Below are 24,391 nucleotides of genomic sequence, written 5' to 3'. Positions count from 1 at the left end.
AAAAAAAAAAAAAAAAGAAGAAGAAGAAGAACGTATTTATTTAGTTTTCTCATTTAGAACTGATTTCTGTTCTAAGGCTTATTAAATTTAAAGTTGTGATAGTAGATTAATTGATATGACTAAGAATTGTAACCCAGCAGCTCTTCATTAATATTAGCGAATTTTTTTTTTTGTCGGAAGTGTTACAAAAAAGAATAATCATAATATTGTGGATTTAGTTTGTTCAGTTGTTTTAATCAAACTTAAATATTGACTAATGTTTTTTAAATAAGTTTTTTTTTTTTATTCTATTTGTTACTAGCAATTGAACCCAGGGGTGCTTAACCACAAAACCACATCCCCAACTCTTCTTTATTTTTGTTTTTTTTGTATGTATTTTTTTAGTTATAGATGGACAACAATACCTTTATTTTATATTTTATGTGGTACTGAGGATCAAACCCAGTGCCTCATGTGTGCCGGTGGAACACTCTATCACTGAGTGCCAGCCCCAGCCCCCTTTTGAATTTTTTTAGTGACAGGATCTTACTAAGTTTGTTAGGGCCTCACTAGGTTACTGAGGCTAGCTTTGAACTTGCAGTCCTCATCCCTCATTCTGCTTTTTAATATTTATTTTTTTAATTATAGATGGACACAATATCTTTATTTCATTTTTATATGGGGCTGAGTATGGAACCCAGTGCCTCACACATGTGAGGAGAGCGCTCTCCCTCTGAGCCACAATCCCAGTCCCTGGAAAATAAGTATTTTTAATAAATAATTTATTTAGGTAAATGGTTGGGGTTTTTTTCCTTGTTAATATTCTAATATTATTTAGTAAGTTTGAAATGTCTATTATTTTTTATTTTGAGACAGGATCTTGCTAAATTGCTCAGACTGGCCTTAAACTTGCAATTCTTTTGTCTCAACTTCCTGAGTTGCTTCCACTCCAAGAAGTGTTCTTAAAAATTGCTGTTTTGATAAGTGATCATATGCTGTCCTCACTAGGATGCTCTGTGAGAAAATATTCCAATTAAAGAATTCTAAGATACACATTTGTTAAGCTGAATATACTTTAAATACATGAACTTCTTTTTTTAATTGCAGCAGCTGGTGCTTTGAATGTAAATGTGAAGAAAGAAATATCTAGTCCAGCAAGACCTTGCTCTTTTGAAGAGGCCATGAAAGGTACCAAGTTGATTCTTTTCAAAAATTATAATAGGTGATCTTATCTGTTTTATCTAGAAAACTTTAATATTTGTTTTCTCTTATGTATTTATAAAATTTAGCAGGGTATCATCCACATTATAAAATAAATGTTTGATTTTATTAAATGCAGAGACTTGTTTATCAACTTGATATTGTCCTTTTTTCAGCATATAAACCTAACTTTTTAACAAATAGATGTTGGAGCTGGGTGCAGTAGCACATGCCTGTAATCACAGTGGCTCGGGAGGCTGAGATAGAAGGATTGCAAGTTTAAAGCCAGCCTCAGCAACTTAGCAAAGTCCTCTGCAACCTGTCTCAAATAAAAAATAAAAAAGGGCTGGGGATGTAGCTCAGTGACAAAATGTCCCTGCATTTAATCCCCAGTATGTAAATAAATAAATTAATAATAAAATAAATAAATAAGAATATAAAAGGACTAGGGATGTAGCTCATGGTAAAGTACCCTTGGGTTCAATCTCCTGAACCAATAAATAGATAGATAGATAAATAAATGGTCTTTGATTCTCAAGGAGCATGATTTACTCAAATCAATTTTATAAAATACGGTAAATTTTTTTATTCTCGGAAGTAAAGTTTAGTATTCATATATGTAATGGTTCAGTATAAATTATAATTAATTTGATTATTATTTAATTTAATTGATGGTAAACATTTTCCAGAGTATTTTAATGGGGAATTATTGCCTACAAAATTAACTGCCAGGATTATCAAATTCAGCTGAAGAAAAATTCACAAATCTATAAACATCTTTAGCTAACATTTATTGAACATATATTAAGTTGTAGGCAATATGCGAAGCTCTTTATAGGTATTATTTAACCTTCTAAACTCTATGAGATTGGTAACTTATTGTTTCTATTTCATAAGTAAAGAATCCAAAGCTCTAGAGAGGTTAAATAATTTGCCCATGGTCACTTAGCTAGGACTAAAAAAATGTTGATTGAACTTCAGTGTGTAAATACATCTGAGCGAAAATCATTCAAATTGTGTTTATTTTGAATAATAAAATTAATTAATTAGTAAAGAATATCAGGGACCTTATGGCCTATCCATTGTAAACTTTTGGGATCTAGTCTTTTCTCTAAAAATTCCTTGTGATGCTTTCATGGCTGGGTGGAACATAACTAATCCAATGTAGAATTTCTTATACAAGATTAAGAATTGAGGGCTGGGGTTGTGGCTCAATGGTAGAGCGCTCGCCTAGCATGTGTGAGGCCCTGGGTTCAATCCTCAGCACTACGTAAAAATAAATAAATAAAGATTAAGAATTGAAGGTTAAAAAGGTATGTTTAATTTTTAGTAATAAATGAATTAATCCTTTGATCAAAATCTTACTAGCCAAAAAGAACAAGAAACAGACATAGGGCTGGGGATGTGGCTCAGTGGTATAAAGTTTGCTTGGCATGAATGAGGCCCTGGTTTAGATCCTCAGCACTGCAAGCAAAACAAAACAGACTTATACCCATTAGTATTTTTCACAATTCAGACTTTTTGTTTGTTTTTTAGTACGAGGGATTGAACTTTGTGGCAATACCACTGAGCTCCATCCATCCTCTAGCCTTTTTATTTTTTTATTTTGAGAAGTTGCTTGGGAGCCTCACTAAATTGCTGAAGCTGGCCTGGAACTTAAGATCCTTCTGCTTCAGCCTCTGAGTTGCTGGGAATTGTAGGCATGTATCACTGCACGCAGAATAATTTAAACTTTCTTATTTTGAAAATTACCATATCAGTTGAGGTAGGATAAACAAATAATTTTATGAGGATTTATATAATTTAATTGAATATAAACTGTCTAATCAGTTTAAACTTTAAATTTGTCATCTTAAATGCTGTGATATTAAATAGAGATTCTTGATTTTTAAAAAGCCATCATTTTCAGAAAGGAATTATTTTCCACAGATAGCTTATTTTGGTGATTCCTTGAAATCATAGCTTTAGTACTATGTCAAGATGCTGTGTGATAATTTAATTAGCTATACTTTAACGATGAGGGCTGAGCAGTGAAAATGTCTTTTAAATTTGTGTTATGGTAATAATCCCTGAAGGTTCATTCTTATAAATAGCTATCAATTACAATATGATTTAGAACTTGATACCCAAAGATTATATTACAGCTAGATATTAAAAGTTTTCTCTCTAAAGTTAATTTTACCCACCTGTGTATATATCCTTATCACAAAAGTAATTTAAGTCAGTAAAATGAAGTATGCAGTACATACTGTTGTCAACAGTTTCTTGGGAAAATTTTAGAAAGTTTTCTATATCTATATGGGTTCAGGTATATTGAATATAAACAAATAGATTGCTTAAACACTCTTATGCCTATTTAGGACCTAGAGATAAATAAAATATTTCTGTGCATTCTTTTTAGCTTTGTAGGGAGTGGTTAATTGGATGAATGTGAAAAATATTTGAGAGTATTATTTTTCTCTACCTGGATGTAATAGTATGGCAAGATTAGGGAGTTTTGAGGAACCATAGAGATATCTAGTTCAGCCTCACTTTATAGGCAGTAAACCAAAGCTTAGAGAGGTTAAGTGATTTGCTCAAGATCACACAGCTAGGGCTGGGTTATAGTTTGTTTGGTAGAATGCTTGCCTCACATGCACAAGGCCCTGGGTTCAATCCTCAGCACCACAGGGGAAAAAAAAAAGATCACACAGCTAGTAAATGACAGAGGTAGAAACGTCAATTTCCCCTCAAAAGTCTCTCTCTTATTTCCTCTCTTATAAATTTCAAGTCTTTTTATTTATTTATTTATTTTGGGTGCTAGGGATTGAATTATTTGGCATGGGTAGAAGAGAAAACTGGTTTTTTTTGGTTCTTTTGTTTGTTTTTGTGGTACTTATAATTAAATCCAGAGACTCTTTACCACTGAGATATATCTCCAGTCCTTTTTATTTTTTATTTTGAAACAGGGCCTTCCTACATTTCAGAGATTAGCCTCTAACTTACAGATCACATGCTAGCATCAGTGATCAGTCTGTCTGTCTGCAGGAATGGCAACAGCAGAACCCAGGAGCCAATGCATCCCCTTTTCCACACCAGACAACAGTAAGACCCTCTGTCTGCACTTGGGGTGCTAGCAAGCCCAGGGTTTTCTTTTCTTTTTTAAATATTTATCTTTTAGTTATAGGTGGACACAATATCATTATTTTATTTTTATGTGGTGCTGAGGATCGAACCCAGTGCCTAACACATGCTAGATGAGCACTCTGTGTCTGAGCCACAACCCCAGCCCCCAGGGTTTTCTTATCCTTACCCAAATAGCAGAAAGATCTAGGCCAAGCATCTCTCAAACTTCCATCCAGTGACAGAATGAAACCCAGAGGCGAAAAGTGAACCAGGCCTGGAGTCTCCCAAGCCTTTACCAAATGACAAAAGACAGCCTATATGCTTGCTTCTCTACTCCCAGAAGCACAAGCAGTGATAGAATGGGAAACCTGGGAAGCCTATTGGCGCTGGGAGATCAGAGAAAATACCAGGAAAAATGCCTTCTGTTATTACAGTCCCACATCTCTCACTCCCATCAAAGACATCAGGTAGCCCAGGGAAGCACCTTTCATTCATTAGGCAATACCAGCAGCAAGAATGCAGCTGGAGGGAGGCAGGGGTGGATAGGAAAGACACAGTAGAATGGATTGGACATAACTCTCTCGTAAATTCACATATGAAAACACAACCAGTGTACTCCACATCATGTACAACCACAAGAATGGGAAGTTACACTCTATGTATGTGTAATGTCAAAATACACTCTACTGTTATGTTAAAAAAAAAAAAGAATTTTATTTTTTTTAAGTACATATCTTTTTTATTGATTTTATTATTATTATTATTTTTTTTAATTTTTATTTATTTTTATTGTTTAATTTTCGGCGGACACAACATCTTTGTTGGTATGTGGTGCTGAGGATCGAACCCGGGATGCACGCATGCCAGGCGAGCGCGCTACCGCTTGAGCCACACCCCCAGCCCTGATTTTATTATTTTTTTTTAAATACAGACAATAGTGGAATGCTTACAATCCTTATTACACATATAGAGCACCATTTTTTGTATCTCTGTATATAAAGAATTTTAGTTAGGTCAAGAAGAGCCAGAATAATACAACAGACCAAAATAAGACTTAGAAAACAATTGTCATTGAAACTACAGTACACTTAAGTAGAGACAACCTACACAGGTTAAATAAGTAACTACCTACTAAAATAGACGTAAGTAGAACCAAGAGTCTCCTAACATAATGTCCAAAATGGCCAGGAAACAAAAAATTTAAAGTCATACTCTGAACCAGGAAAATTATAACTTGAATGAAAAAAGAAAATCAGCTGATATCAATACTATCACAAATCAGATGTTGGACTGGGGCAGTGGCACACACCTTTAATCCCAATGACTTGGTAAGCTGAGGCAGAAGGATTGCTTGAGGCCAGCCTCAGCAACTTAATGAAAACCTGTCTCAAAATTAAAAAAAAAAAAAAAAAATGAAAGGAACTAAGGATGTAGCCTAGTGGTAAAGCTCCCTTGAGTTCAATCTTCAATATGACAACAACAACAACAAAAAAGTGAACTCAGTACTGGGGTTGTAGCTCAGTAGTAGAAGCAATTGCTTAGCATGTGTGAGGCACTAGGTTCAATCCTCAGCACCATGTAAAAAAATAAATAAATAAATAGCTGGACGCAGTGGCGCACGCCTGTAATCCCAGCAGCTCCAGAGGCTGAGGCAGGAGGATCAAAGTTCAAAGCCAGCCCCAGCAAAGGCGCTAAGTAATTCAGTGAGACCCTGTCTCTAAATAAAATACAAAATAGGTATGGGGATATGGCTTAGTGGCCCAGTGTCCCTGAGTTCAATCCGTGGTACCCACCTCCACCTCCGCCCACTCGTGCAAAAGAAAGTAAACTCTCATTTTTCTCTTGGGTGCAGCAATGAAAACTACTGGATGTAATTTAGATAAGGTAAATATTCTACCCAATGCCCTCATCACTCCACTCATTTCGAGCAGTATGATTAAGAGTGAAGATGTTACTCCAATGGAAGTAACAGCAGAAAGAAGATCTTCCCCTATTTTTAAGGTAAGTTATATTGACCAGTGCTCCAAATCTGAACCTTATAAAAACTGCTGTATTTATTTTTTTTTTCTATTTCTTTCATATTTGTTTTGCATTACATATGATTAATAAAAATAACTAATTTTAAGCATTTTCACAATTAGGAACATTTATGTTAATCTGTTTCCAGTCTCTTCTCATCACTCTCCATTCCTTTTATTTTTCTTAATATTTATTTTTTAATTGTAATTGGACACAATACCTTTATTTAATTTATTTTTATGTGGTGCTGAGGATTGAACCCTGGGCCTTGCACGTGCTGGGCAAGCGCTCTACCGCTGAGCCACAACCCCAGCACTCCCCTTTCCTTTTTCACTTGTTTTTTCCTACTATAATGTCACTGAAGATCCACAGAATTGAGGCATTTTGAAGTCTGCCCTTTGTGAACCATAGAATTAATGTTCCCTTGTTATCCTTTATTTGTCTGAGCATATCAACAGCTAATTATTATTCTACTTCTTTGACTGTCTTTATTTATAGTACTTTAAAATCATACCCCATGTTATCGTGGAGAGTCCATTGTTTTATACCTGTTTTATAAATGGTAATTCAGAAAATTGGTCCTACTTACATTTTTAGAATAGTAATTATTTTTAAGTATTATATGCTTGTTTAATGTATATATAAACATTTGGGATTTTTATTTTTTAGACTACGAAGACAGTTGGATCAACTCAGCAAACTTTAGAAAACATCTCTAACATAGCAGGAAATGGGTCCTTTTCATCACCATCATCTTCTCACTTACCCTCTGAAAATGAAAAGCAGCAGCTTCAACCCAAGGCATACAACCCAGAGACCCTGACAACTATCCAAACACAGGACATCTCACAGCCTGGGACCTTTCCAGCAGTTTCTGCAACTAGTCCGTTGCCCAGCAGTGATGCACTACTACAGCAGGCTACGCAATTTCAAACAAGAGAAACTCAGTCTAGAGAAGTATTACAGTCAGATGGTACAGTAGTTAATTTGTCACAACTCACTGAGGGGTCACAGCAACAGCAGCAGTCACCACTGCAAGAACAAGCACAGACTTTACAGCAGCAGATTTCATCAAATATTTTTCCATCACCAAATAGTGTGAGTCAGCTACAGAATACTATTCAGCAGTTGCAAGCAGGAAGTTTTACAGGAAGTACTACTAGTGGCAGCAGTGGAAGTGTTGACTTGGTCCAACAAGTTTTAGAGGCACAACAACAGTTATCTTCAGTTTTATTTTCAGCTCCAGATGGTAATGAGAATGTTCAAGAACAACTTAGTGCAGACATTTTTCAACAAGTCAGTCAAATTCAAAATAGTGTAAGCCCTGGCATGTTTTCCTCAACTGAGTCCGCAGTCCACAGCAGACCAGATAATTTAATACCTGGAAGAGCTGAAAGTGTTCATCCACAGACTGAAAACACATTGTCAAATCAACAACAGCAACAGCAGCAACAACAAGTGATGGAATCATCAGCTGCAATGGTTATGGAGATGCAGCAGAGCATTTGCCAGGCAGCTGCCCAAATTCAGTCAGAGTTATTCCCTTCAACAGCTTCAGCAAATGGAAATCTTCAACAGTCACCAGTTTACCAGCAGCCTTCTCATATGATGAGTGCACTACCTACCAATGAGGACATGCAAATGCAATGTGAATTGTTTTCTTCGCCTCCTGCAGTTTCTGGAAATGAAACATCTACAACCACCACACAGCAGGTTGCAACCCCTGGCACTACCATGTTTCAGACATCAAGTTCAGGAGATGGTGAAGAAACTGGAGCACAAACAAAACAGATTCAGAACAGTGTCTTTCAGACCATGGTCCAAATGCAACATAGCGGGGACAATCAACCTCAAGTTAACCTTTTTTCATCAACAAAAAGTATGATGAGTGTTCAGAATAGTAGTACCCAGCAACAAGGTAATGGTTTATTCCAGCAAGGGAATGAGATGATGTCACTTCAGTCTGGGAATTTTCTGCAGCAGTCTTCTCATTCACAGGCTCAACTTTTTCATCCTCAGAATCCTATTGCTGATGCTCAAAACCTTTCCCAGGAAACTCAAGGTTCTATTTTTCATAGTCCAAATCCTATTGTCCACAGTCAAACTTCTACAACTTCCTCTGAACAAATGCAGTCTCCAATGTTTCACTCTCAGAGTACCATTGCTGTGTTACAGGGTTCTTCAGTTGCACAAGACCAGCAGTCACCCAACATATTTCTTTCCCAAAGTTCTATGAATAATCTTCAGTCTAACACAGTATCCCAAGAAGAGCAGATTTCATTTTTTGCAGCACAGAACTCAATTTCTCCACTTCAGTCAACGTCAAACACTGAACAGCAAGCTGCTTTCCAACAGCAGGCTTCAATATCACATATCCAGACCCCTATGCTATCCCAAGAACAGGCACAACCTTCCCAGCAAGGTTTATTTCAGCCTCAGGTGTCCTTGGGCTCCCTTCCACCTAATCCAATGCCTCAAAATCAACAAGGAGCAATTTTCCAGTCACAACACTCAATAGTTGCCATGCAGAATAACTCTTCATCCCAGGAGCAGCAGCAGCAACAGCAGCAGCAGCAGCAGCAACAGCAGCAGCAACAGCAGCAGAGCATTTTATTCAGTAATCAGAATACTATGGCTACGATAGCATCTCAAAAGCAACCACCACCAAACATGATATTCAGCCCAAATCAAAATCCAATGGCTAGTCAAGAGCAACAGAGCCAGTCAATTTTTCACCAACAAAGTAATATGGCCCCAATGAATCAAGAACAGCAACCCATGCAATTTCAGAATCAGCCCACAGTTTCCTCACTTCAGAACCCAGGTCCTAACCAATCTGAGTCATCACAGACGTCCTTATTCCATAGCTCTCCTCAGATTCAGTTGGTACAAGGGTCATCTAGTTCTCAAGAGCAGCAAGTAACACTCTTCCTCTCTCCAGCATCCATGTCTGCTCTGCAGACCAGTATAAACCAACAAGAAATGCAGCAGACTCCTCTTTATTCCCCTCAGAACAACATGCCTGGAATCCAAGGAGCCACATCTTCACCTCAGTCACAAGCTACTTTATTTCACAATACTGCAGGAGGTGCAATGAACCAACTACAGAATTCTCCTGGCTCATCTCAGCAGACTTCAGGAATGTTCCTGTTTGGCATTCAGAATAGTAAGAAACTTTTCTACTTTTTTATTATTCAATTGAAATGGTCAAATGATTATTAGTATTAGAAGGAAGCAAAATGCAGTCGTTTTAAAAGCATAGATTATATTTAGAATTCTACCAATTAGCTTGGCACAATGGTGCATGCCTGTAATCCCAACAACTCTAGAAGCTGAAGTAGGAGAATTGCAAGTTCAAGGCCAGCCCTGGCAACTTAGCAAGACTCTATCTCAAAATAATAAAAAGAAGAGAGCTATAACTCTGATATATCTGATAAAGTTCCCCTGGCGGGGCTGGGGTTGTGGCTCAGCGGTAGAGCAATCGTCTAGCACATGTGAGGCTCTGGGATCAATCCACATAACAATAAATAAAATAAAGGCATTGTGTCCGACTACAACTAAAAAAAAATATTTAAAAAAAAATGCCCCTGGGTTTTATCCTCAGTACTGGGGTAAAAAACAAAATTCTACCAATTAAAGATAGTGAGATTGTGGACAAATTTTATGGGCCTTAATTTCCACATCCAAAACAGTGATAATATTACTTGCTTGACAAGGGTATTGAGAGAATTAAATGTGGTAACATATTAAAATGTACGTTTGACATTTCAAGTTATAACCTTGAAAGGAAAATACAGTAAGAATGATGAATAATATCTCAGTCAAGCCAGATAGAGTGGGACCCACATGCAATCTAGCTTTTATATTGCAGAGAGGAAACCTAAGAAAAATTCCAGTACCATTCTGCGAAAACCTTTTTCTTAGATTGTTAGGTGCCTCATTTTTAGTAATATACTGGGTGAACACAGTAATGAATTTCTCTTAACTAATAAATATTTTCTCATGAACCTTAACTAATCAGGTAGCTTCCGTTTTTAATGTTTCTGCAGACTGTAGTCAGCTTTTAACCTCTGGACCAGCTACATTGCCAGATCAGTTGATGGCCATAAGTCAGCCAGGCCAACCACAAAACGAGGGACAGTCACCTGTGACAACACTTCTTTCTCAGCAAATGCCAGAGAGTTCTCCGCTGGCATCTTCTATGAACACCAACCAGAACATCGAAAAGATTGATTTGCTTGTTTCATTACAAAACCAAGGGAACAACTTGACTGGCTCCTTTTAACTGGATATGTAAGTATTGTATGTTGGCATCTTACTGAAAAATATTGATTAATAACTTATTTTCTCAACAGATTTGATTTAAGTAATAGCACTGCTTAGACTTGAAATCTTTTTTTAAATATGACTTTTCCAAGATAGTACTTTTTTTTTTGTACTAGGTATTGAACCCAGCACTAAACGACAATCCTCAGTACCCCCCCACACACCCCTTTTTTTTGAGATAGGGTCTCACCAAGTTGCTTAGGACCTTGCTAAGTTGCTGAGGCTGGCTTTGAACTCGTGATCTTCCTGCTTCAGCCTTCCAAGCTCTGTGATTCCAGGTGTGCACCTTCTGTGCCTGGCTGATGGCACTTTTTTTATATGGCCCCAATGAATCAAGAACAGCAACCCATGCAATTTGAATGGTAGTTTATGGTTATATTGTTAATATTGGGCATTCCTTTTATCTCTAAGTTTCTTTACCTTGGGATGACAGAATATCTAATGAATGAAAATTGTATTTCCCTTTTATTATATATTGAATATGGTCATGTCTCATTTCTCCTTTCTTCAAAAAATATTAAGAGCTGGGGATATAGCTCTGTTGGTAGAGTGCTTTCCTCACATGCACAGGCCCTGGGTTCAATCTGCAGCACTGAAAAAAAAACCAAAAACTGAGTTACAGATGTTTGTTGAAGAACAAATATGATAAAGATTCATTTATAATACTGTAATTCACTTTGGAATCATTCCCAGTGACACTTTATAAATGTTTTCCTTTGCTAGTGAGGTAATAAAACTTTTTTTTTCTTTTTTAGAAATTCCATGAAGAATACCGTGATTCCAAGATGTCCTGCAAACTTGTAGTTTTATGAAGATTATTAAAACAAAACAATATGAAAAATTGTACTTGAGTAAATGGATAGATTTTACTCTGACTGCAAAAGAGCACACCTGTGCTACCTGTTGCAGTGATTATCCATCAATGTTAACATCTTATTTTTTATTCCTGATAACAATGATGACTGAGAATCTATTTGAGTTTCCAGCTGACAGAATTGTTATTTTCCTAGTTGTAATTTCTCTTAAAAGAGTACAATTTAAATTCAAGACTGGACCACTCAGTTATTGTTGCTATTAGGAAATAATAATTGTCATGTTTACTTTTATTCTTCATTATTTTCTTTCCTGCATTATTTTAGTCAAGTAATGGCTTATAAAAAAGTAAAATTCAATAATAATAAAGGCTGTGATTTTTTTCACTATGAAAAGCACAGCTGTTGGCCAAAGTGAAGAAATCTTTTTCAGTTTTTATGGAGAAACTGAAGGGGTAACATTCTGACAAGTGAGCTGTAATAAAAATTCTACAGACTTGATTAAATGCAAAGGCAGATAACACACAAAAATGGAGACAGCTGGAATGCTATTGATTTTATTTTTCAAAGAGTTGTTAGTTCTCTGTGTTTTCACTAAGGGGTTTAGCCATAACTGTATAGAAAAATCATTATTTTGCTCTGTGAGAAATGAAGGGGGTAATACATGGTAAATTATATTCTAATATCCTCCTACAGTAGTTTAAACTGACAGAGTCATCTGAGTCTGTTTCTTCTTAATCTAGTCTTTGGCTGGTATTTCCTTTTTATATGCATCTGTATTATTTTCCACCTCATTTTTCACTTTATTTTAGATAACTGTTAATACACTACTGGCTTTGTGACCCTGTAGCAACTTAAAGGAAAAGGCCATTTTGATTCAGGGTGACCTAGCAATCCTGCAGCACAGGGCAAGGAGTCCTCTTTTAGGAATTATTGGAAGTTGATTCCTGAGAAAACAATGTATTTTTTTTTTTCCATGAACGGTGCTGTTCTGAAGTCTTTAAAATTTTCCTTCTAATAGAAAACAGAATAAATTTTCATTTACAAAAAAAAAAAGGCAAACTAAAATTTCTTGAAACGTTACTTCTCCCTGAGCTGCAGTGAGTATAATTCACTTGTCACCTCAGTGCTTTATAGTTTGAAATGGTCACTTACCTGATGGTTCCCACAAGCATTAGGCTTTACAGGGTCATATCATTGACTTAAAATGAAGAATTAACTCGTGTTACATCTATAAAGAGCAAAATAACACACTCCAGAACTTGCAGTTGTAGCATTAGTTACACAGTTTTGGGTGTTCTTGCCACCCATGGGATGCCTGCTTCTACCATCTGTGTCTGGACACGTGCTTATGTCTCTTCTTCCTTTTGGCTTGTGGAAAGCTGTCAATGCAGTGTAAGGCCAACGTGTGTGTGGCTTCTGTGTGTTGATATCCTTGTCCTTTTCTTTTAAGTGTAAAAAAAAAAAAATAGCCTGTTAATTGTTGTTAAAGGCTACTTTTCTGTTCTTTTTCTATCCTATATATTTAGTTGAACTGTGGAATCATGGTGTTTGGTTTTGTTTATACAGCCAAATATAACCCCTTTTCATGATGGTCTCCTTTTGTTCTTTGAATGTGCTCTTCTAATTTGTTTTTTTCTCTTATTGTCATATATTCTTTCTTCCACCCCAAACCCTTTCTTTCTTTTTTTCTCTTCTCTCTCTGATTGAGAGGCATTGAATTACGTTTTCAGTAGTACAGGCTTCTTGCCGATATGAAGGGAACTTTTCAGAAAGAGACCTACTCTGGGTCATTTAATTTTGAATACAGTTTTCAATCGTTCAAGTTTTGGATGGTTTATATCTAATGTGTGTTTCATTTTTTTGGAAAGCTATATTTTGTATTTAGGAAATGGTATACTATTTTGCTATTTGTACTGAGTGAGTACATTGGCATAAATATAGAAATTTATATATATACATATATATAAACTATTCTTTTTTTGCCACACATTTTTGTGGTAAATTTGTGAGTTTGTCTGATGTTCTACCACAACGTGGCGTCTGATAACAGTGAGGGGGGGTGGGTTTGTTATGTCTTTATTGAGATATTTAAGTACCTTTTGAAACAAATGACCTGTTCATCTGTAGCCATTCCATCAGGCAGTTCCTTGATGTTATTAGTGGGCTAAAGGCAGCTAGCTTATTGTGTGTTTGCTGGATCTCAGCAAAATGTTAAAGAGTAAGGAAACATATTGAGGCAGTTGTATCAAATGGTGTTTCATAAGAATGAGCCATTCAGTCTTTGCTCACTATATATTTAATATTTTATTATTGTTGTTATTGTTATTATTAATTGGCTTTCTGTATTCTATGCCTTTTATTTATAAAAACACTAAAAAAATTATGTTTGTAATTTTAATAACATTTTCCCCATCTTGTAATATCCAGAGCTACTTTATAAATTCTCTGAACCAAAAATATTTTCCTCAATATATCTCTTTTCCCCAGGTCCCTATCAGGAGTAAATCACCAAATATAGTTCAGGTTGTGAGAAGGATCAACCACACAATCCAGTGCTTGTTTTAAAATGTAAAACTCTAACCCTAGAGAATAATGTCAGAGAAAACAAACCCAGAGGTATTAAAAGAATAAATAGAAAAATAGTAGTAGTAGAAATTTTTTAAAAATGTTTACTTCTCAATATTGTGAATTTTTTTCTGATATCATATAGGAGACTAAGGAAGTCTATTTGTTCATCAAGTTCCCATTAGAATGTTGTTAATACTGTACCATGGCTAAAGTAGTGGCAAGAAGACTGGCTTGTGTGGTGACTTCAGTCTGTTCTGTGGTTTAGCAAGGGGTTTTATTCTTATGCTGATTGGCAATGCCAAGTCACTGGGACCAATTTTCTGTTTGGTAATATCTAAGTTTAGAACAGAACATAAACCTGAACTGTAGTGGTTTGATTGGATGAAGGCAGAAACCCCAATTTTTATTCTCATAAATCTTGTGGTTATTTATACAAGGGCTGTGCTATGCTACCATATTCTTAATCAATAATGATAGTTTTGTTTTGTTTTGTTTTTTACATTGTTAAATGTTCCTTACCCCGAAAGGTCAATGTTAAGTACAACATTCTGAATATATGATTTGGTTACAAAGAGTATTTGTCTTTATTGAAGAGTTAGCTCAGTGGTTGATATGTGTGCTAATTACTGTTTCCAAATTACTGTTACAAATTAGAGCTACACATGAGGGAGACTCAGTAAGCCAGCTAAGACCTTGGAAACAACAATTTATTAAATTTATTTATGGCAGAAGGACCTAAATAAACTGTGAACCACATTTTATTTCTTTGTATTGGTACATTGAATTGTTCTTGCTTTTAGCAATTCACATAAATGCTTGGAGCTTATCTCTCTCTCTCTCTCTCTCTCTCTCTCTCCCTCTCTCTCTCTCTGTGTGTGTGTGTGTGTTTGTATGTGTATTTAATTCCTTATTACCATTCCATTATTTATCCAAACCAATGGGAAAAAATAGTTAATAGTTATACTTTGCTTCTGAGCTTTATCATTATTACCTTTGTGATTAGAGTATCATGTTATTTAGTCAATGCAAGTCTATTGTCTCCGTAGAACAGGTTTTTAAAGGGCTTTGTTTATTATAGAGGGATCATCCTTCTCTCCTTCCATCCTTTCTTCCTTTCTTTTCTTTTCTTTTTTGTAATAACATATGTGCTATATAGTCTACAGTTTCATTACAGTGTATTTCTTACCCATCAGAACCTTGGCTAATCAACCTTGGAAAAAATACTGTCAAAGGAAATGAGGAAGAAATTGTATCTGTGTCCCTCCAGAACTATTATAATTATTCTTTTTTATTTTTTCAGCCATTATAAATGGTTTGTTTTGGAAAACTGAAATCTGTTAGATGCATCAACATATAAGTTCAGAATAAAAGATTTAATAATTAAATTCTTAAATTCAGCATTGTTATAAATATTTACTAGGAGTGATCTGTGAAATTTTTATTTTTCTGTTGAAAATTTCTGTTGTGATATCTACTTCCTAGTTGAAAATTACATGAGACCTGTTACCCTTATTTTGTATCTTGAACATAGGTTTCATCCTAATGGCCATCTTATCTGTAGGCTTTTGGTTATTTGGAAGAACTCAGTAAAAGCAAGTGTGTGTAATTCAGCAGATACATTAGAAACTAACTCAGAGCTGAGATTGTAACCCAGTGGTAGCAGGTAAGAGACCCTGGATTTGATCCCCAGCATCACCAAAAAAAGAAAAAGAACTCAGAGTATATACCCTAGTAAGAGGAATAGTAGACTCTCATAACATATTCAGAAGAGGTTTTCCCTTCTGTCTGTCTGTGACATTAGAGCTAAATTGATTATAATGTTCATAACACAGTATATATCAAAGTAATATGTATCATTCATGAGTTGTCTCAGTACTCCAGTTATTTTTTTTAATCTCTTTATTTCATGCCATTCTAAACCTTGTTTATTGATAAAATTATGTTTTTACTTACTATTACAGGATATTTTTACATTAATATTTTATATCTAGATTAAATGTTTATGGAAAAGTGCCTTTTTACCTTAAGAGTGCCCCCTTTTTATAATAGTATTTTTCCTTTGCCACAACCATGTAAAAACCTGACTTTAATAGGTCCCAACTTTCACTTTTTCCATTTAGCCATTCTTTCCTCCATTTTTTGACCACCATAGAAAACAACTTCATAAATTCCTTTGGCTTAAGAATAGCAGAAAAGATGGCATTACTAGAATCGATCTTTTAGGGAGAGTAAATGAAAGATGACAGAATTATACTCTTTAGGCTTATATAAATTAACTGTAGCACCCCTGGGTCCGTCCAATCCCCAGTAACAACAACAAATATATATATATATCTTCATTCTTCATATCAATCAACTGATAATAGTTCTTATCAGAAAACTAATGAAATTTTGTATATAGTTAAATTTCAAGAAGGAACTATTTAAACATCTTTTCCTATCTTAATTAGATGATGAAATAAAATCACTAAAACAGAGGTTGGGTAATGTCAATTTTCTTAACTAAGCAGCAAAGAAGTTTACTTCTTGCCCATTAGAACCTCAGTTATTTGCTTAAGTAAATTAATGTCAGAAGAAATTATATATTGAGTTCCTTCAGACCTAAGATGATAATTTCCTTCCTACAAGATACACTTGGAGTGTCCTGGTTTTGTTAATTTTACTTCTGTTTCAGCTCCTTACCATGGGGTGGTGCTTGAAGAAAGGGCCACAAGCAACAGGTCAGGACAGAAGTACCTCTGGAGTAGAGCTGCTTTCCCCATGCAGGTAATTTTGTGACTGTTAGTGGCACTGAAGACTGCAAACCTTTATGCAGTATTCTTAATGCCCTATTGACATAATGCACTTTAATCATTCCAAAGAAGCCAAGAATGCTACATAGTAATGATTCCTTCTTTATGAATACATCTTTAACTATTTAGAATACTCTGTCCCTTTTTATTTTGGATAGCTGACTTGGTATGTGGATATTTTCTAAATTGACTTTATAGTAGGTTTTAAGATTTTGAAATGTAACTATAGGGAGAAATTACTACACTTTAGCACATCATTTTAACCTATATATTTGAGAGTTAATTAAAACTAAAACTAACCCCCTTCCTGTATATTTTGTGTCATGTATATAGGAACATTTTAGTGTATAGTTTTCTATAAGTATAGTTTATGTAAACCAGTGGTTCTCAAAATATAGTCCTCAGCCCACCAGCTAGCATCAGTATCAGCTGGAAGCTAGTTATCCCAGACATACTGAATCAGGAATTCTGGAATGAAGCCCAGCAGTCTGTAACAAGCTTGCCTAATGATTCTGATGCACACTGAAATTTGAGAATCAGTGGAAAAAACGATATCTAGTGAGAGCAAGAAAGTTTATTTTCCCACTAATAAAGTTATACATTATTATTATTTATGTAAATTTAGCCTAACATGATTACCTGTAATCATTTATTGGCAATGATAATTCTTAGTTGCCTATAAAATACACATTTTATGTACATATGCAATTAGTGTAGTAATTGATAATTCAGTTAACTTAGTTTGGCATTTTCCTACCACTTACCACAAAGTTTACATTAAATGACTGATTTAAATATATATAGGTGCGGTGTTCTATGTTTCTTTTTAATTGTTGACATTTAAGTAGCTAAAATAATTGATGGGTGCTAAAGTCTTCTGTTTATCCATAAAATGGGTACATTGTGGGCAGTGTAATACAAACTTTATTTTCATTGCCTCTTACTTTTACCAGCAGACCACAATTTTTCTCTGGCTAGACCAACTCTCAGAACAAAATTATCATTCCTTGTTATTATATTTGTATCTGAGATAGTAAGTAAGATGGCTGGCCAGATCAACATAGCACCTTATGTAACTTGTAATAAGTAAAACTTCTTTAAAAGTAGCTTGCTTGGTATAAGAATATTACATTAAAGATATAGCTATTCTAGAAGCTTATGCTTCAGTAAGAGTTATTTACTAAGATAAATATTAAATAAGATAACACATTGTATAATTTGGGCATTTCTCCCTTCCCAGTTGTATGAATCATGTTAAATATAAACTAACCACAAGATAAATAGATTTATTCATTTTTATTTCCTTGTGTAATTCAGTACCTCCATAATTACTCTAAACTCACTGTTTACAAATCACCAATTAATTAATTCCTGAAACAAAAATTAACTTTTCAGTATAAAACTAAATGTATATTCACTTCTAAAATTCGCCACTGCTGTCTTTCCATAACAGTAGCAGTGGAAATGAAGTGGCTTACTCTACACATGGTGCTGGCAAATACATAGGCAAACTGTTGGGAGATGCTCTAGTTACATTCCTCCTTTTTTATTCCTCACCTTATTGCATAATGTATTCCTGTACCCAAAGCATTCTACCACAATTCTGTTCAACCCCAATTTGTGATACATCCTTTAAAAATTCCATTTAACCATATCATCCCACTTGCTCACTCACATCAGTTCACACACATACACACACACACACACACACACACACACAACCCACGCATAAGTCATTGCCTGGTTTTAGGGACTGCTTGTTGCTGCTTCTTACTTTAGCTAATGAACCTCAGGACAACACACACATGCACGCATGCACACACACAGATCTCAGATATTTGAAGGTGGATTTGGAATCATATTTCTGTGTCCAATAAAGAACTGTCCTGCACTGAAATCATTGTGACCTTACTGATTATAAACCAATTCAAATGAACTTGAGCTAATTTCTTTTGATCTAATGAATGTATCTGCTCACCTCATTTCCTTACATCTAATGATAAGCTCCAAGTGGTTGCTACTTTTTGCACAACTTTTACTGAGTTTCATTCACTTCTTAGTCTCTTAATAAATGTACTACAAATATTTCAATAATTTGTTCTGAAGTGGTTTAGCTACCATTCTGCCATTAAAATTTTTAATTGTATTTGCTTGAGCACACTGATCAACCACTGAACTGCCTTCTTCCATTGTCCTGCAATGATATAAAGGTTACATTTTTGTGTATATGGCTTTCATAGTTGGGATTTCAGAGCACTGACACCAGATATTTTCAGTTTGTTCTCTGGGGGAATTTCATTTGCATCTGCGTTTTTAGCTATCTGTGATAACTTGTTAAATATTAAAAAGATATTTTGCTTCTATTGGAACATTTGTATACTCGCAACTATATTTCTGTAAACAGCTGCAGTCAAAAATAAAAAATGAAAGTTTTCATTTTGCAGTGGGTAACATTCTTTTTTTCCTCATAATTATGTGTGTGCGCGTGAATGTCAATTTTGAGAACATGAATATGTGGTTGAAATTATTAAATCATTAGGAAAGGTATATGAGATATAGAAATCTTCTTGAGTAGTTATTTTGTGCCTATCATACATTTTGCTAGGCAGAGTACAAATGACAGTATGACAGAATTTTTATGTTTGTTTTTCTTAGTTTAAATGTTTTATATTTAGTTTGTCTGGTACTGAAAATTGAACCCAAGGGTTCCTTTATCATTGAGCTATATCCCCAGTCCTTGTATTTTTTTATTTGTAGATAGGGTGTCCCTAAATTGTTTAGGCTGGTCTTGGACTTGTGATCCTCTTGCCTCAGCCTCCTGAATAGCTGGGATTATAGGCATAAGCCACATGCCCAGCTAAATGTTTTATGTTTAATAAAGCAGTACATACAAATGAAGGTACTGTTGATGAAAACCAAGTTTCCCTACTCTTCAGTCCCATACCCAGAGGTAATCCCTTTTTATTCTTTTGGTAGTTATTTCCGTATATATAAATTATTGTTTACCAGAGTGTGATACATATTGCTACTAGTTGTACTCAAGGATTTCAGCCAGGCCCAGTGGCACACCTGTAATCATAGTGGGAAGCTGAGACATGTGGAAAGATATGAAATATAGAAATTTTCTTGAATAGTTACTTTGTGCCCACCTGAAGACTCAGTCTCAAAATACAAAGGAGTAGGGATGTAGTTCAGTCATAGAACAACCCTGGGTTCAATCCCTAGTACCAAAAAATAGAAACAAGTCAATGAGCTTTGGGGGCTGGAGTTGTATGTAGCTCAGTGGTAGAGCGCTTACCTAGCATGTGTGAGGCACGGGGTTTGATCCTCAGCACCACATAAGAATAAAGGTATTGTGTCCATCTACAACTTAAAAAAAATAATAATAATTTTTTTAAAAAAAACATTTATGTTGGCTGGGGTTGTGGCTCAGTAGTAGAGTGCCCATCTAACATGCATGAGGCACTGGGTTTGATCCTCAGCACCACATAAAAATAAAATAAAATGCTGGGCGTGGTGGCATATGCCTGTAATCCCAGTGGATCCTGAGGCTGAGTCAGGAGGATTTTTTCAAGTTCAAAGCAAGTCTCAGAAAAGGCAGGTGCTGGGGCTGGAGATGTGGCTCAAGTGGTAGCGTGCTCACCTGGCATGTGTGAGGCACTGGGTTTGATCCTCAGCACCACATAAAAATAAAGATATTGTGTCCACCTAAAAAACTAAACAAATAAAAGAAAAGGCAGGCGCTAAGCAACTCAGTGAGACCCTATCTCTAAATAAAGTACAAAATAGAGCTAGGGATTGGCTCAGTAGTCGAGTGCCCCTGAGTTCATTCCCAGTACAAAAAAAAAAAAAAATATGTCCCCCTAAACCTAAAAAAATACTAAAAAAAAAAAAACGGGGCTGGGGATGTGGCTCAAGTGGTAGCGCGCTCGCCTGGCATGCGTGCGGCCCAGGTTCGATCCTCAGCACCACATACAAACAAAGATGTTGTATCCACTGGAAAAAAATAAAAAATAAATATTAAAACTCCCTCTAAAAAAAAAATTTATGTGTAATAATGGGCTGAGTATGTAGCTCTGAGGTAGAGTACTTAGCATGTGTGGGGCCCTGGGATCTATCCCTATCACTGAAAAGAATACCTACCAGATTATAAGAAAAACTTTATTTGTACTATAGAGGATACATGTATATCATGAACATAGTATGTAAAAAAGCTTAAGCTAGGTGCATACTTATAATTGCCTCAGGAGGCTGAGGCAGGATTGCAAATTCAAGGTCAGCCTGGGTAACTTAACAAGACCTTTCTAAAAATAAAATTTTGTTTAAAAGGAACTGACTGGTGAGGGCTGGGGTTGTGGCTCAACGGTAGAATACGTGACTAGCACATGCAGGAGCCCTGGATTCGATACTCAGCACCATAGATAGATTAGATAGATAGATAGATAGATAGATAGATAGACAGATAGATAGAGGTATTGTGTCCAACTACAACTAAAAAATATTTGAAATAAAGGAGCTGGGGATGTAGCTTAGTATATATATAGAATACCTGCCTAACCTGTGCAGGGCCCTGGGTTCAATCCCCAACACTGCAAATAAACAAAACAAGCTTAAGAGATACTGCTTTAGACATTATGCTTATATCTTTTCAAATACAGATAATTTTATTACATTCAAATGTATACATCTAATTGAGTTGCCATTTAGGAGGCCATATGTGTATTTAAAAAATGTTGCCCTTTGGGGCTGGGGATATAGCTTAGTTGGTAGAGTGCTTGCCTCTAAGGCATAAAGCCCTGGGTTCAATCCCTAGCACCATACACACATACAAAAAAAAAAAGAAAGTAAAAAGTTGCCTAAGTAAGTTTTATTTTATTTTTTTTTTAAATAAGGTTTTTCTTTTTGTTTTTTTAAAGAGAGAAAGTATGTATTTTTTAGTTTTCAGCGGACACAACGTCTTTGTTTGTATGTGGTGCTGAGGATCGAACCCGGGCCACACGCATGCCAGGCGAGCGCACTACCACTTGAGCCACATCCCCAGCCCCCTAAGTAAGTTTTATGTCAGTATTTATTGACTTCCAACAATATTAAAAAGGAGTAATAATGAAATTTGATAAATACAAATATAAAATTATACTTTGATCCAAAAAATAGCATATGTGGGCAGAACACTGATCCAAAGATGGGATTATAAGGGATCGTGGCTGCCAAAAATGCTTATGCAATTTCTTGTTACACAATTTAAGCGCTGTGTCCAAAATAAGAAAGGTAATTTTCCAGTTGTTTTATTGGTGCATTATAATTATACCAGACAGTGAGATTCATTATGCAGTGTTCATACATGCACATAACAATTTGATCAGTCTCATTCCCCAGTATCTTCCCTTTCTCTCTCTTCCCTCCCTTGATCCACTTGCTGTATTCTACTGACCTCCCTTCCATTATTATTATTTTAATTAATGCATTGTGATTGTGTATATATTACATGTCTAAATAAGGATTCATTGTGGTATATTTGTACATCAGTATAACATAATTTGATAGATTGTGTTCCCCAGTACTTCTTCATCCTCTTCCCCCATCTCCTTCACCTAACTGTTCAGTTTTAATCCACAAGGTGCTAAGAATCCTCCTCTGTCATCTTGTAAGATTCTCAGCAGCCACAGAAGCTTACAAAAGAAGTACTGATTGGTACTCTTGTGCTGTAATTCATGACACCATCATCTCTGCTTCTGCTGATGCATTCTAGTATGTAAAAACACGAGCTCTTGAGTTTACCCAACTATATGTTGAGCCTTGTTTCCCAGTTCTTGAGTTTACCTACTTGTAGGTTGAGCCTGTGTTCCCACACCCTACTGTGTAACCTCCATTCCTCAATTTCCTTTTTTATAAAGTGGAAACAGTGGAAAGCCCTCCTCATAGGGTTGGTTCAAGAGTTAAGCAAGTTAATCCATGTTGAATTACTCTTATAAGTCTTACCTTGAATTAGTATCACTAGTCCTAATTGCTCTTTGCACTAAATACTATATAGTTTTGCTTTATACAAGCAAAGAATATCTTTTGAAAGATATTCTTTGAAGTATCTTCAGCATCAAAACTTTGTTTTCCCATTGGCATGTAAATTTGCTGTCTCGTCTTTTTAAAAACCAAATAAATAATTTTATTTGATCATATATCCCCTTCCAAACTATTTCCACTGCTCTTCTATTTTCTCTTGGACTCATTCCAGTCAGGCTTTCATCTCACCATTCTACTGAAATAACTTGTCAAAAGCACCAAGGAATGGCTTCTTCAATGCCAAATCCAGTGGCCTTTTAAACTTCATCTTATGCGGCTTTTCAGCAATACATGACACACTTGATCACTCCCTTCTTGATACTTTTCTGGTTTTTCAGCATACCATATGTGGCTACTCTTTTTTACTCTCATCTTGACCTCCTAACATTGAAGATCCTTTGAGATCAATCATAAGATCTCTCTAGTTCAGTATATCTCTAGCCATTAATTTCTCCCTTAACTCTGGGTTTCTGATATCCCACTGCCTATGTCAGCTTGAGCCAACTGTCTTAATCTCAAATACAAGGAGTCTGAAGCAAAAAATCTGATCACACCCCCTTCTTCATTCTAATTACTTAGGCCAAAATACCTTGGAGTTTTGGAACTTGTCCTGGATCCAATCCATTATCAAATTCTGTAACCCCAACCTTTGAAATATATCTACTGCTCAACACAACTATTGCTATAACCCTAGTCCAGAGCATTTGTTGCCCAGATTATTGCAACAACAACTCAGCAAGTCTCCTTGATTCTATCCTTGCTTTTCCATTTAATGCCTCACTTACTAATCAGAATTACCCTTTTAAACAAAAGTCAGATCTGTTACCCTCTGCTCAAAACCCTCATGGACTTCCTATCCTTATTCTTAAATTGCTTGTAAGGGTCTATGTGCTCTTGACCTCAGCTATTGGCTGACCTGCCAATTTCCCCCTTTCTCTGTCTCAAACAGGACTCTGGCCAGGCTTGGTGGTGCACACCTATTATTCCAAAGGCTTGGGACAGCCTTTGGAAGACGGGAGGATCGTGAGTTTAAAGCTAGCCTCAGCAAAATGTGAGGCTTGCTAAGCAATTCAGTGAGACCCTGTCTCTAAATAAAATACAAAATAGGGCTGGGGACATGGATCAGTCATTGTATCCCTAAGTTAAATCCCCATTACCCCAAAACAAAAAACAAACAAAACATGACTCTGCAGGCTCCTGCCTCCAGGGTTTACACTGGTCATCCATCCTGCCTGGATGGCACTTCACATAGCTATTGTTTCACTTCTCATTCTCACTTTATCAAGTCTTTACTCAAGTGTGGTCTTATGGGAAAGGTTTGTATTTATTTATTCATTCATGTTTTTTGGTGCTGGGGATTGAACCCATGGGTGCTTAGCCACTGAGCCACATCCCCAGCCTCTTTTTTTTTTTTTTTAATTTTGAGACAAGTTCTTGCTAAGTTACATAGGGCCTTGCTAAATTGCTGATCCTGCCTTTGAATTTATGATCTTCCTGGGATCATAAATAAAGCTGTGCCTGGCTTTGGAA

At 35.8% G+C, this 24,391-nt stretch overlaps 1 protein-coding gene across 6 annotated transcripts in view; it reads left to right on the top strand.

The window, feature by feature from the left end:
• The window catches only part of Nfat5 (nuclear factor of activated T cells 5), a 103,326-nt gene extending 84,086 nt beyond the window's left edge, over positions 1 to 19,240 (top strand). For 5 of the 6 annotated variants that reach the window (XM_048792429.1, XM_048792431.1, XM_015496142.2 and 2 more), the window contains 5 exons: positions 1,087 to 1,167; positions 6,137 to 6,285; positions 6,973 to 9,469; positions 10,353 to 10,596; positions 11,385 to 19,240. In XM_048792429.1, coding sequence (XP_048648386.1) covers positions 1,087 to 1,167; positions 6,137 to 6,285; positions 6,973 to 9,469; positions 10,353 to 10,588 — 2,963 coding nt within the window. In that variant the 3' untranslated portion in view covers positions 10,589 to 10,596; positions 11,385 to 19,240. The remainder of the gene's footprint in view (positions 1 to 1,086; positions 1,168 to 6,136; positions 6,286 to 6,972; positions 9,470 to 10,352; positions 10,597 to 11,384) is intronic. The other variant, XM_048792430.1, reaches the window with a different exon arrangement.
• The last annotated feature ends 5,151 nt before the right edge of the window (positions 19,241 to 24,391 follow it).

Source organism: Marmota marmota, unplaced genomic scaffold (genome assembly GCF_001458135.2).
Source record: "Marmota marmota marmota unplaced genomic scaffold, marMar, whole genome shotgun sequence".
Lineage (NCBI taxonomy): Eukaryota > Metazoa > Chordata > Mammalia > Rodentia > Sciuridae > Marmota > Marmota marmota.
The sequence above is the reverse complement of the archived record's forward strand: the minus strand, read 5'-3'. Positions and strand labels throughout refer to the sequence as shown.